Source organism: Balaenoptera borealis (assembly GCF_965194805.1).
Source record: "Balaenoptera borealis genome assembly, chromosome: 2".
NCBI classification, from domain to species: domain Eukaryota; kingdom Metazoa; phylum Chordata; class Mammalia; order Artiodactyla; family Balaenopteridae; genus Balaenoptera; species Balaenoptera borealis.
The window spans coordinates 108,034,808-108,048,846 of NC_138867.1; the positions used below are offsets into that span (position 1 = coordinate 108,034,808).

A 14,039-nucleotide genomic window follows, 5' to 3' on the forward strand; every position below is an offset into this window, starting at 1 on the left:
TCAGCACACACATTCTCAAACTTTGTATAGAATTAACTTCAGAGAGTGTCTGTTCTCATTTCAGCTGTGTATCAGAAGAGAGTCCCTGTTAAACGACTTCTCCTATCTATATACTTGTCCTGTGAGGACAGTGTACAACACTGCAAGAGACAGGAAGATCTCTTCCTGTTATTTTTGGTAAAGGTGCCATTTGGCCTGGGGTATGCCTGCTGCATACTTTTGCCTAAAAACTCAAGTTCAGGAAAACCCTAAGAAGGAAGACCCTTAAGAGAATGTTTCACTTCCTCACAGGTGTTTTAGGGTGCTTTAACACAATGGCACTCAAACCACAGGTGAGGATGAAGTGAAGAGATTCTTAGGTCTCTAGGAAGATGGGTCCTTGGAGGCTTAGAGTCTACGCAGAAGTGAACAACCAACAGCCTTGACTATGTCCTTCAATTTGAATATGACCTTACATTGTAATTGTCAGTTGAACACTGCTGCTTACTTTGTGTCACAGACTTGACAGCAGTTGCTTGTTTTCTTGTAAATGTGCCTGGCTTTCCTTCTGGTACTTTCACACAGATCCCTGTAAGCAAAGCCCCCAGCCCCTCCCACAGACAAAACAGGGGTTGTAGTCCCATAAAACTCTCAGTCGGAAGGCTACCCCAAAATAAGCTTTATTGCAAGAAAAGTGTCATATTTGATACACAGACCTACGAAAACAAACAAAACCAAAAGCCATAAGTTTTTCCTCATAAACACTTGATTACAAATTTACACTGTTTGTTTTTTTAGTTATTAGAAAACAAAACAAAGTCCCAAACTGGATCTAACTGGTGACTAATCTTTGGTCAGCACAGGTGTGAGAGGAACAACCCAGAGCCTGCATGTGCTTTGGCCATTTCACATATGAGGTTTGGTCACTGGTCCAGGGACAGGTTCTTGGGTTGAGAAGAACGCGGGGACGTACTCTTATTAGCACATCCTGGTACAATATCTTTTTAAATGACTAAAGCAAACTAAACATCAATTCATTGTACAAACATCTTTCATACACAATAGGCTATGATAAAACGAGACATATGGTGTATAACTACAGTATTAATGAAAATTCTAAAAAAAATGGATTTAAAAAAAAACAACATATATTCCTTGGCTGTACTGCATGATTTGTTTGCACATATGGCAATCCTGAAATAGCTTGAACATAATAAATGCACCATTAATCTAAGACAGCACCAAACACTACAGAACGCCAGGTGTTCCTTTCCGAAGGAACAGCAGTTCTTCAGCTGCCTACAATACCACAAGTATGCAGCACGCCCTGGGTAAGAATGAGGTGTTGTGGGTAGCACATGTGCTTCCTTGAGGTTATGAGAAGGAAATACAGTACGGTTTGGCCTGCAACGCTACTGGTCTCACAAGCAGTCAAGGTATTTTGCTACAGTGGTTGTGCTTCATCTTCTGTTGCCTGGTGTGTCTGGTGATGTGAAATATCATCACAATGAGCTGCTCTGGCTTTGGTCTCCTTTATAAAGGATCTAATGACACATTGATTACACTGCCCGTTCAGCTCTGTGAGGCTTCCTTTAAAATAATCAGATGTGTACCAGTTGGATGACTGGCAGAAAACCAACGGAAACACCTCTTGAGTCTACTGAATTTTTTAAAAAGCACCTCTAAAAGAAATAGCTCAAATTTATAAATCTAAAGAAAAACAAGTGAGTTTCCCTTTTTGTTTACATAGTTTGTTCATTTCTCCATATATTACTGCATTAAAAATAAATAAACATCTATATTTTTTTAATTAGCAACTATAGCAAAATACCCAAAGTGTTACAGACTGCTAACAGGAAAAAAAAAAGCTCACATTATTTTTGTGCATTTAGTGCCATATGCTGATCTCTTGAATATTTAGGTTTTTTTTTTTTTAATATATTTTAAAGTGAAGTTATATAGAAAATACAGTAACCACGGTTGCCTCTGTACTCAAATCTTTGGCCACACCAGAGTCTAATTATCACTCCCTGTGAGGGTCAACATTCTAAAGTCTGAGACAGGGAGGAAAGAAATAAAAGTCTTTTTTTTTCCCTCTTTAAAATTAGTCATTGATTTCTCAGAGGCTTCTGAAGGCTGGCTGTGCAGGGATTTGAGCCTGGAACCAAGTCTGCAAGGGGTTAATAGAGTTGAATCTGCAGCCTCATTCTGAGAGCCTCCCCGAGCTCCCCTAGGAGGTAGTCGTCCTCATTGCTGTCTTCCAGTTTCTTAAGCTCCTTTTTCTTGTAGAGAGGGATGCTAGTGATTTCCAGTGTGTGTGTGCCAGGCACGAGCTTCCTCTTGGCTGTGTGCAAGTAGCTGAGCCCATTCCTTTGGTGGATGCGGAAGATGCCATCGTCATTCCCTTGGGAGATGACATAGCGGATGTGGTTGTTGAGTGGCTCAATGGCGGGCATGAGTTCTAGGATGTGCTCCTTAGAGCCAAGGCCGGAAAGGTTGAACTTCATTTTCATGGGGATGTCCATGTCGACGCTCTCCAGGCTGATCTGTTCAACCTGGAGAAAGAGCAGGAAACGATGTGGGAAGAGCTTCGACAGCACAGGTAGATGACTCAAAAGGAGCCTGCTGTCGGGGTACAGCCACAAGGACGATGTATCTCTGCCCCCTCCTCACTCTGCTTGTAACTTACTGTCGGCTGGGAGAAAAGGTCAATTCCACAGAGTATGCCCTGTAAATCTTTACGACTTCTCACTCAGCCTTATCCAGGTAAAGTTACAGGTCTGGGCCTACGGGGAGCACTCACATTTCAAGTTTTTTTTGTTGCGTTTATGGAATATCATGCTTATTAATAATAAACAAGAGACAATTTAGGAAATGACTGTAATTTTTTTTTTTTTTTTTTTTTTTTGCCGGAGTTAAAACGAGAAGTGCAGCTGTTATCCAACAGCAGGGACTGTCCCCAGAGGGCTCTTCACTCTGAAGGCCCAGGTTGATTTTATGGTCACAAACCATGAGTGAGTGTCTTTGCTGGGAGCTGTTAGTGCAGAGGGAGGGACCTGCGGAGTCGTCAGGGCTCAGGTTTGAACCAGCTTTGGTAAAAAACCAATAGGGCACGGCCCAGATGAACCAAGTCTCCCTCAGTCAGTGGTATGGGAGGTTTAGGAATGCTATTTCAGTAAGACAGGCAAAAAAAAAAAAAAAAAAAAAAAAAAAAAATCAATGCTTTGAGTGGGCGCCTGCCAAGAACTTGAGAAAAGTGGCGCAGAAGTGCCCCCATCAGTGTGCAGACAAAATCCTGTCCCCAGAACTACGATAGGAAGGCTTTATGAGCAGAATTTCTGGATTTGTAGTTTGGGATACTTGATGAATATCTCAGTTGGCATATTTAAATATCAGTTAGACACCCCAGTCTAAGCAAGGTAAATGTAATGCTGGCCTATTTATTATTATAAAATAGAACCAGAGACTTTTTGGCTAGCGAAGTCTATCTAGTCTTACAAATAAGTTTCTGAGGCCCAGAAAACTGAAACAAATTGCCCAATTCACACAGCCAGTGAGTTGAAGACTAGGTTTTTTGATGGGGAATTCTGCAGTAACACTAACTGACAAGGATGGTACTCTCCCTGATGTCTGGGGGAAAACATCTCCAGATACCGGGTACTATTCGGAGAACACGTACGATGCTTATGCCAGGCACCATTCCAGGAGCTTCACAGTAATCACTCAATCTTCTTGTCAGCCTTCAGAGATAATTATTTTTATTCCCATTTCACAGGTGAAGAAATTGAGGTAGAGAGAGGTTAAGTAAAATGGCCCATGTAACATGGGTAGTAAGTAGGGAGGATCAGGGAACATATTCAAAATCAGGAAGTCTGTGGCCCGCCCCTTTAACCACTCTGCTAAATACTATGAACAGCAAAGACATAGCAGCAGCAGGCAATTCAGATCTTCAGCTCCTTACAAAATATAAGTTATGTGGAGATAAACTCTTTATGGGAGGAACACCTGTCTTATAAATATTACAATATAAGACCTAGTTGGCTTACCTACTGAAAATTAAAATCAGCCCAGTGCACGACATATGTATACAACAGAACTGGAGAGATTCAAAATAATTTTGGTTTTTGAATCATTTCAAAATAATTATTTCCTAGAAGGACATATTATTGCCTTCTGGCACAAATCAAAGAATGAAAACATATGATCTGAAACTGTGAATCTTAAAGTCTCCCAGTCCTTGTGTTTTGAGCTAAAAATGCCTCTAATTTTAATTTACTTGTCTCTGCCATAGTGTGTCCATGAATTTAGCCAATAAATTTCATGACACTTTTAGCTTCACTGAGGCTGCAACCGACATAAAAGTTTACTGCAAAATATACGTGACTCCATACGGATAAGATCTGGTGACAAAACAAAGTGAGGTTACTCACAGCAGTGGGTTTGGGTTCATAAAGACTTCTCTTCTGTCTGCTGTCTTTCTTAGAGTAGCCGTTGATTTTGCACTCATAGCATGCTTCCGGGGACAGAGCGTTCTCTTCATCCACTTCTGCATCCACCGACAGGTACTGCCCTTTGTTAAATCCCATTCCTGAGACACAGTGGCTATTTGCAATAGGATGCAAGGTGATGTTAGACTTCATTATAATGTTGACTACTGTTTTCCAGAGGTAGAGCAGAGATTTTTCCAAAATAAGAAACCCACAAAGCAAACCCTAAGATCATAAATATAAAAACCTAATAGTCTTGGTAACTCTTTTCTTCAACACTTCATACGTGAGATTCTCCTTTATTTTGAACAGCAAATTTCTTCTAAGAGTGAGCCCCAAGTTTCCCCAATTTTCAATCCTAATTAGACTGAAGCACTATGTGTAGTTAAATCAAGAAGATAAAAGCAAAGTATGAATTTCCAAAGAGAGTGCCAGAAGTTCTTTTGATTCAAAAGCCTGAAGCCTATGTTTGCTGCTCACAACAAAGCTCTCTGCTTTACCAACTGAGATTTCTGAACTCCAATTCTGGTTAGTGAAAGAGTCAGCGAGCTGGCTCTAAATGACCCTTGTCTACACCAAGACTTTTGTTTCAAGCATTATTATGTACCCGCAGTGGACATACTAGTTCACGACCCTCAGTGTCTGACTCACACACTGCTCCTTCTGAGGAGGGTGACCCTGACTGACTCCTAAACTCTTATCTTCTGTGCTGTTGAGCACTGGCTTCCTTGAAGGAAGGATGCAGGTGGCCAGCACCTCATCTGCAGCTGATAGGACTTGAGACAGCTGCACTTGGGCAAGTGCGACTAGCTGGAGGGAACCCAGCCTTGTGGAGACAGTGTCACACCAACCAGGCGCATCCTCTCTGTGCAACAAAAAACCAGATGAGCAAAGAGAGGGACAACTCCTTCCTCAGGGAGCATGGAGCTAGCACCTGCCAAAATTCACAGAAGAATCTGGGGTGAAGCCATTTCCATTTGTACCTCTTAACTCAGGTGTCTCTGACAACACGTGAGCCGCAGCATTTTTAGACAACTGCTTGTCTCTGGCCTTGAGGGAATCCAACTGAATCCACTCAGGCCATTTCAAGAGGCAAGAGAGTGATACCTGTATACACGTTCGAGTCTTATGCTCACCACAAAGGAGGTAATCCACATGCCTTCCCATGTGCTTCTTCTTCCATGTGCTTCCTCCTCCCATTCCCTAAGTGCCCTGATCAGTGCTTTTCCCTTGTGGGCTTTTAATCACCATTCACTCCCCCCTCCCAGTGCCGGGCGGCCAGGCGGCCTGAACACAGGGAGGGCAGCCTGAGCTGGACCACGCTCGCCGTCCTGTGTGCGGGGAGGTGGAGGGCCTTACCCCTGTCCCACTCTGTAGTAGCCAGGTGGGCAGCCGCAGAGGTAGCCCCCTTCCGTGTTGGAGCAGCCGTAATTGCACGGGTTCTTGGAAGACGAGCACTCGTTCACGTCGTGGCAGGCACTGGAGAACTGGTCGAAGGAGAACCCAGAGGGGCAGGCGCACTTGTAGCTCCCCAGGGTGTTGTAGCAGGAAGCAGAGCCACAGGCATTTGGATTGGAGCACTCATTCTCATCTATGAACATAAAGCAAGAGACTCTTACAAGGGGTAGGGGCAGTGGGGCAAAGAAGAGCCTGAGTTTCAAAGTACCTATGATTTTCCAGGGGAAATAGCTCTAGAACTGTATTTTTAAAATGTTTACCCTGATGGTCGATTTGCAAAGCCTATGAAATTTTAAAAGACACAACAAGACCCAACAAATCCCCCTAAATTATGACTTAAACAAAACCTTGCCCCGCCCTTTTATATTCTGTTTGTACTAGGTTTTTCTGAATACCCTGGCAGCCTCTGGGGACAGATATTTGCAGTTTGACTACTGAAGAACTCTTCTATTCTCTTATCAGAGGGTTACTTCAAAAGCCTATACTTCAGACAGATTTCACAGAGACAGAAAGCAGATTACTAGTTGCCAGGAGCTGCAGGGAGGGAGAAATGGAGAATGACTTCTAATGGGTATGGGGTTTCTTTCTGGGGGGATGAAGATATTGTGGTGTTGATGTTTCCACACTGCTGTGAGAATATACTAAAAACCACTGAACTGTACATTTTAAAAGGTGAATTTTATGATATGTGAATTATATGTCAATTTTTTAAAAGCCTCTATTTATATCTGTATTTTTATCCATTCTCCCAGCAATTCCCAAAGCCTTCACTATATATGGAAAGAAAAACAGATAAAAAATTTAAATACCTTAAATGAAAATAACTGAAATAAACATTATTTAATTGAAACTTCTGAACCAATAACCTCGTACACTTTTAACACTTGAGAATGCATCAAATGCAGACTTTGCCTTATGACATGGGTTTGCACCAAGCCATCAGCTGACATAGGTTTTACTAGTTTAATGACTCACATTATACCATAAATGCCTGACAGCAAGATAATTACAGGTTGATACTTTCAGCTGCTCTTATCATTTTTACAAATTCAAAGCTTGATTGTGCTTTTAACTTTGGAGACGACAATTTTGCTCTTAACTATCTGGTTGATACCTATTTTGTGGCTTGACCCCTGTGGGCTTTATTATAATCCAAAAGTCACCCTGGGCACCAGTCACATTTGGTCCATGGAATTCTTTCAAATTCTCGTGACTGCACTGGAGCATAGTGTGTCTGTTTACCTAATACCTGACAAGTCTATGTTTCAGCCCATGTGGGGAAACAGGCCCATTTGCAATTAGGTGTACCCTTGGGACACAGCAGCTAGAGGGAAGTGCTTATCTGCAGAAGCTCAGTGAGATTACAGAAGATGCAGATGCAGTCTCAGTGAAGAGGCCTCTCACACAGGAAATTAAACTTCATTAACTACGGCACAGAGGTTACTGAGAGGGCCGATGTTATTAGGCACATTTCTGTATCGTGATTATAGTTTCAGAATTAAACCAAACTGCCAAATGTAGAATTCCTAATTACTGGATATGAAATGTGCTATGATTACCTAATATGTACAAATTCTTAGCCTTCATTTCATGGGGAGAAAGTATATGAATAAATTCTTAATAACCAGGCTACCTATGACATAAATATAACTATTTTATTTCTACATACGAAAGACTTAGAATTCTGCCTCAAAGGCTCATCTGCTTTTATAATTAAATCTGACATTTATATGTGGTGTTTCTCTCCTAATGGAGAATGTGAGTTAGGTTATAATTTAACAAAATGACCCTGCTATGAATATAGTATTCGACACTGTGTTAGGTAGAATAATTACCAGGCAAAACCAATTAGTTGAATAAATTGCTTTTAAACATACCACTGACAAGAACATTTTTAAATAGGTAAAATTTTTGGAAGCACCAGGATAGACTTCACATTTATATGCTATAACCGTACATCACAGCATAATTCTATAGGCTTAGGTAATCTGACTTTGAAAATATGTTCCTGTTTGAGACCTACTTTGAGCTGACTCAAGCCTCGCTAAACCATGTTCAAGTTATTTTGAAAAGGACATACAAGGAACTAGAAGTTGCTGACACCACATAACCCAAAGCTTCATATACTAAGAAGTAATCATATGCAAACGTTAATAATATTCCCTTATTTTCAATTTGGAATAATAGTCCTGCTTGCATATATTTGAGAATGTTACCTAAATCTGTACAATCTACGTACCAGAATGTTATAAATGTTCTGTGGTAACTGGCTGGAAACTTCTGAAAGTATTCATTTGAATTAAAAACTTTTTTCAATATTAACACGTACAAGAACTGTCGTTTTTCTTAAATTGGTAGTAGTATTAACAACATTGTAGGTTTACAATTTAATATTACTTAAGTTATCTGATACACTAACATTTTTGTCTTTTTACAAGGGGACCCCACTTAAATCTGTCTGAAATACTTCATACTATATTCCCCCCTCAATCATATGAATAACTGAAGGTATTCATACCCATAGTGACAGATAAAAATGATTTGTGGCCTTTCGATTTGCATTTTGTTATAATGCTTGTTATTTTGCTAACTTGTTGCTTTTATTAGTTCCCAATGGGTTGTTTAATTCTCTTACTGCCATATATTTGAGTTAAAATTCCAACTGTGTTCTGTGGGTTCGAGGCAAGAAAGTCAGCAATTTTATTAGAGACCAGCTGGACTGCTCAACCCTGCACAGAACCTCGAATCTTTCAAATTAAACCCCTGCTTCATCTTACTTACCAGGGGCCTGCTGCTTACAGAGGCTCATTTTAGCAGAGCAAGCTAACAAATTAATTCTTGCAGTTGGGGATATCTGCTTATGTATCTTTAGCTTTGAACTCATCTTTGAAACCACTTATCCCTCTGCCCATGGGGGTCTCTCCTGACTACAAGGCACACTGGCCTCTGGCTGGACTCCAGCGTGAGCTGCTCTGGGGTGACTGCCTTGCTTAAGTGCCTATTCCAAGGATCCCACCAAGAAGAACTGGGATACACCACATAGCCCTGACTTTAAGTCAGACCAAATTCAGTGAAAACCTGTGTGGCTATTTTCGCACTAAATGCTTACAGACAGAAACTCCAGGAAACTTAAAAACTTAGAAATTGAGCTGATACTCCATACATGTTCCTATTTCCACTTATGATCACTTTAAAAACAAGAATTTTAGTTAAGCTGACACGTGTGAAATATTAGAGGATCATTCTTTTGCTTTAAGTTCTGTAGAATTAACCAAGAAGCCTGTGGTATTAACCAAATAGAGGGTCGGGCCTCATATTTTATAAACAACACAATAAAATCGTTTCACACTGTTTTAACAGCTATCTAAAAAAGTACCATTCCCTATGTTCTGAAGAGTGTGCCTACACTCTAAACATCTCTGTTTATGAATCAATAAATCAGGGCATAACAACTTCTGTGACATTTTTTTTTCTATGAAGAGAAAAGAAGTAAACTAAACTTATGAAGTTATTTTGATTGACTGCCTAACTCATCATTTTGATAATCCTTTCAAATTCTGTCCTTAACTCCTAGATCATTAGTGGTTTTTGCATTTCCCCCACGAGTGTCTATTTGTGGTGTGGCTAAGCATCTGTCTTTACCCTGGCACAAGGCCACAGCAGACCTGCGATGACTTTCAGAGTTGCTTTCCCTCCTTTGAAATTTGTCTTGATTTTCTCAATTCACTAAACTGCCATTAGAAATTTCTTTTGAGAAGATCACCAAGGATAAAATCAGGTTAATTTATTTAGTGGATTGCTCACAGTAAAATATTTGAAATACACGTGGGGTAATTTAAATGACTACAGAGAAACAGGAAGTACCCCGCTGTTTCTCAGCAGGACCACTGTTCCCCTTTCTGTTCTGCTGTGCCAGCATCCAATGTCACACTGTGTTGGGTGGTGCCTCTATGAAGGGCATTCAGATGGAGCCAAGAAATTAGGCATATGCTAACTAAGTTAGCCAGCTATTCAAGTAGAGAGTAATGTTCCCTTTGATCAATCTCCCCTTAAAAGGAGAATTTCCATGACTCTATCAAGTGCAAGAAAGGGAGCTGAGTGCCTACGGATTTTATTTTATAAACACTTTTGGATGGAGTTTTCAAGAGAATTTGCTGTAACTAGGTACTTTTTCTACCTTAAAATCCTTTAGCCCCTTCATTAAATATGTGACTGGAGAGCACAGATGAATGGTGCTCATTAAGTTGATCTGAATCCCTTTAGATTTATATGAGGGGGATGGATGGGCAATCCTTCAACCCCAAATCAAAAGATACTAAATGATGATTCTTGACACCATCTTCAGAAACTTAGAATTACACCTAGCAGAAAATTAAAATTATGAGAGCTCTAGTTGAGTTACCGTTTAGGTACTTAACATTTTTATTATGTATCTTTTCAAATACACACATGTACAGAGACTAGTTTAATGGATCCCCATGCATCAGTCCTAAGTACTGGTTTTTAAGCTCTAGGGTTTAAAGGCTACACTGAAATGCCAGTCTTTATTGTTCGTTCGTTTTACTCAAAGATACTTTAAGGTGAGAAAGGCAGATGCTGTGTAACAAGCGAGTGCTCACCGACACACTGATTCCACTGGTAATGCTGAATATACCCCTGAGGGCAGCCACACCTGTAGCCTCCCAGGATGTTCTGGCAGCCATGCTGGCACCTATGGTTTCCATCACATTCATCAACATCTGCAAAAACAATCCCGGCAAGATCTTTATGTAACCTTTCTTCTACTATTCTTAAATGAACCCCAAACACAGCCTGGGGTAACTATTATCACAGGAACAAACAAACAAGACATACTGAGGGGCTGTGATTTTTCCAAGTCCCATGGTTATTAATCAGTGGTGGTGCAGAGAACGGTTCTGAGATAAGAAACCACATCATTCTTATGCTATCCACCAGCCATGCCACGTCAGTGCTCTAAATAACAACTTAATGTCAGCAAATCAACCATAGCAACCACAAATGTTGTGCATTTTGGATGGATTGACTATATACGGTATGATTTATTTGGTAAATGATATAAATATATTTGCGTTATATATTCCAGTAGGTTCAAAAGTGATCGACATGTAATCCTCGTTTTTGGGAAGATACAAGCACTACAGAAATACCTAAAAAGTATAATGGTTTGCACACAAAAAATTTTATTACCATTCAAGATTAATTAGATGCAAATTTAAAGTATTCTAAATATGTTATTTTTAGACACGATATAGTATTATGACACATATGGAATAATTTCTTTGTTCAGACATGCATACTCTCCTGGAATGACAACTGAGGCTTTGAAACCTACCCATAAAAAGTGAAATGAAATTGGCATGTCTGATGTATGCGTAACAAATTTATATGGATAATTAATAAATGATATCTTATGTGGATGGTTACAAGCCAAACTCACACATGGCAAGCAGCTGTATGTTCAGAATACTTTCAAAGTCTCAATGACTTCGAATACAAAATATTAAAATAGAAAATTTTTAAATTGAATTTTTCTTGGCGGAAAATTAGATACATACAAAAGTCCTATAATTCTTAGAGTATATTAAAAACTTTGAGTAATTCTTAAGTATATTAACAATTTTGAATATATTTCTAGAATTCAAAATCATATATTTCTAAGAATAATTAATTAAAGGGTGACTAATATCAATAAAGACATAAATTACAATTGTATATAAAAATATAAAGGGGATGTATATGCTCTCAGACTCTCTGGCATGAGCATTTCGTAAAAGCTACCAATCCTAGTACATTTGTCTCATACGCTAGCACTTGTAATGGAAATACTGAAGAACAATATAATATTTTATTGACCACAGGCAAATTCTTATTTTATTCCCACTTAAATGTTCCCTTGGACTTAATAGGAAATACCTATTGTGACAGAGACTTTATAGGAAATGCCCTTTGTAGAAAAGAGAGTGAATCAGGAGTCTCAGACCAAATAAAATCGCCATCAGTTTTCCCCAGAGCTTTCTGTACATTTTTTCGGTTCTCTATAATTCGTTCTTTGTCTTACACGTAACATTTACACATTCAAGTATCATGGAACACACATCCAATTTTTTTCTGGTCTAATCATACACTACTGTAAACTAAATTAGGTACAGGATTCTTTTTCAGTTCAATTCTTTTTTAGATCAGTAATTAGGTAAACAGTTACTTTAGAAGCCAATGTGTACTCACAGAATTTTTGTTTCATCACATTTAGGTTTTCCTCTGTCCCCAAAATGATATATGAAAATTTATGAACAAAAAAATCAATTTCTGGGTTTTATTTTGTTAATTTTTTTTTCTTTTGAGATGATCTCAATTGCTCATTGAGTGGCTTGGAAGTTAAAAGAAAACAGTTTGCTGTATTAGAATAAGAATATTTGAGCAAGTAAACTCACCTTCACAGTTCAGTCCCGTGGCATCAAGAGAGAACCCTCTTTGGCATTCGCAGCTGAAACTTCCAGGGGTGTTTTGACAGATTCCTTTTGCTCCACAAAGTGAAGGCTGAGACCCACATTCATTGTTGTCTAGCAAAGCACAAAGTGGGAGAGCGTCAAGCTTCCCAATTATTATATGACTCAAATTTTACTACATGAAGTAAAAAGTGAAGTATGAAAGCCTAAGTTTCATGATGTGAAAACAGAACTTTAGGGAAATGTATACCATTATTCATGGTTATGTTAAAGGCAAAAATGGTCAGAAAAAATATATTTCAAGAGATTTGAAATTAGAGCATATTTTGGGTCAATTGAGGACATGGTTTTCGATAGTACAGACTGAAAGTCTCTTAACCTGTGTGTCTTCTAACATAAAAAAAAAAAACCCAGCATGTTCATTAGCATGTTCTAAATTATAGTGAGCCTTTAATCATATTTTATCTGAACACACATGGTTATATTTAGAATGCAATATAAAGGCATTGCCTGGAATACACCTCGTGTGCATGTGCTTGGACTATACAGGATATTTTCCTTTGGATGTTGTTCTAGTGAAAAAATATATATATTATTAACAACATTTTTAGACCACTAATTATGAGGGATTGGTTTTAATGTAAATACTGAGCCATTATTCTACCATTTTTTAAGTACAGTTTTAGGCTTCTACTAAAAGTTTGCAAAATTTCCCTTCTGTAGTTTTGTCTTACCAATACAAGCAGTGTGATGCTGTGTGAAACCAGGTGGACATTTACAGGTAAAACCTCCCAGAGTGTTGACACAGAGGAACTGGCAGTTGTGCTGTTTGGTTTGACATTCATCAAGGTCTGCAATGAAAGAGAAGCCTATGAAAATTGGAGCAGAGTTATCTGGCTTTGCCTCCTTTCTCATGAAGCCACCAGGAGTATTTTGTCTAGATTTTTGCTGGAAGCTTTGTAGATATCCATATGCATATGGCAAGGAGTTTCTTTTCGCATACTTAAGCAGCATAAATATTACGGGCTACAATGATAGGATGGCTAAGGTGATACATACATACAAAGTTTTCTTAAAATAAAAAACTGAAAGGATGAATCATAGTGGTGTTCGTGAACTGTTCTCAAAACTAATATCCAAAGGTTATAATTCTTGTATTTAATGCACAGTTTAGTACATGGTTGGCCACTTACTTCTATTAAAGAAGGGATTAAACAAAAATAAAACAGAATCTGAAAATTGATGAAGGTCTTAACACAAACACTGAGTCAGGTTCTCAGGATCCAAATGAAAACACCATCATAAATACCAGAAGAAGCAAAAACACAGCATCTATGATTCTAGTCATAAATGGAACTAGTATTTGAACTATGCTGATAGAAAACTCAAAATCTGATTTTGGTTGGATTGGAACTTAGTATGGGAAAATACATTTAAATAAATTCACAGAGCAATGTAAGATGTAGACAAGACTAATCATTTTAAAGCTTAAAACACACACACAGTTGCACTCAAATAAAAATAACTATAAACAACGTGCAAAATTAAATTGACTCATAATGGTTCACTAAGTAGAGCCAAGAGAATAATATTGCTTCCTATTATTTTATTCTATTTGTTTTTTGGTATTTCTTGGAAATAAAACTTC

General features: G+C 38.7%; 1 protein-coding gene across 1 annotated transcript in view; it reads right to left on the bottom strand.

Moving 5' to 3' along the window:
• Positions 1–1,050: 1,050 nt before the first annotated feature.
• The window catches only part of FBN2 (fibrillin 2), a 224,140-nt gene continuing 211,151 nt past the window's right edge, over positions 1,051–14,039 (bottom strand). Inside the window, exons 60-65 of the mRNA XM_082380764.1 lie at positions 13,126–13,242; positions 12,377–12,505; positions 10,544–10,663; positions 5,826–6,057; positions 4,410–4,581; positions 1,051–2,534 (exon numbers count right to left, since the gene is read on the bottom strand). Coding sequence (XP_082236890.1) covers positions 2,160–2,534; positions 4,410–4,581; positions 5,826–6,057; positions 10,544–10,663; positions 12,377–12,505; positions 13,126–13,242 — 1,145 coding nt within the window. The 3' untranslated portion in view covers positions 1,051–2,159. The remainder of the gene's footprint in view (positions 2,535–4,409; positions 4,582–5,825; positions 6,058–10,543; positions 10,664–12,376; positions 12,506–13,125; positions 13,243–14,039) is intronic.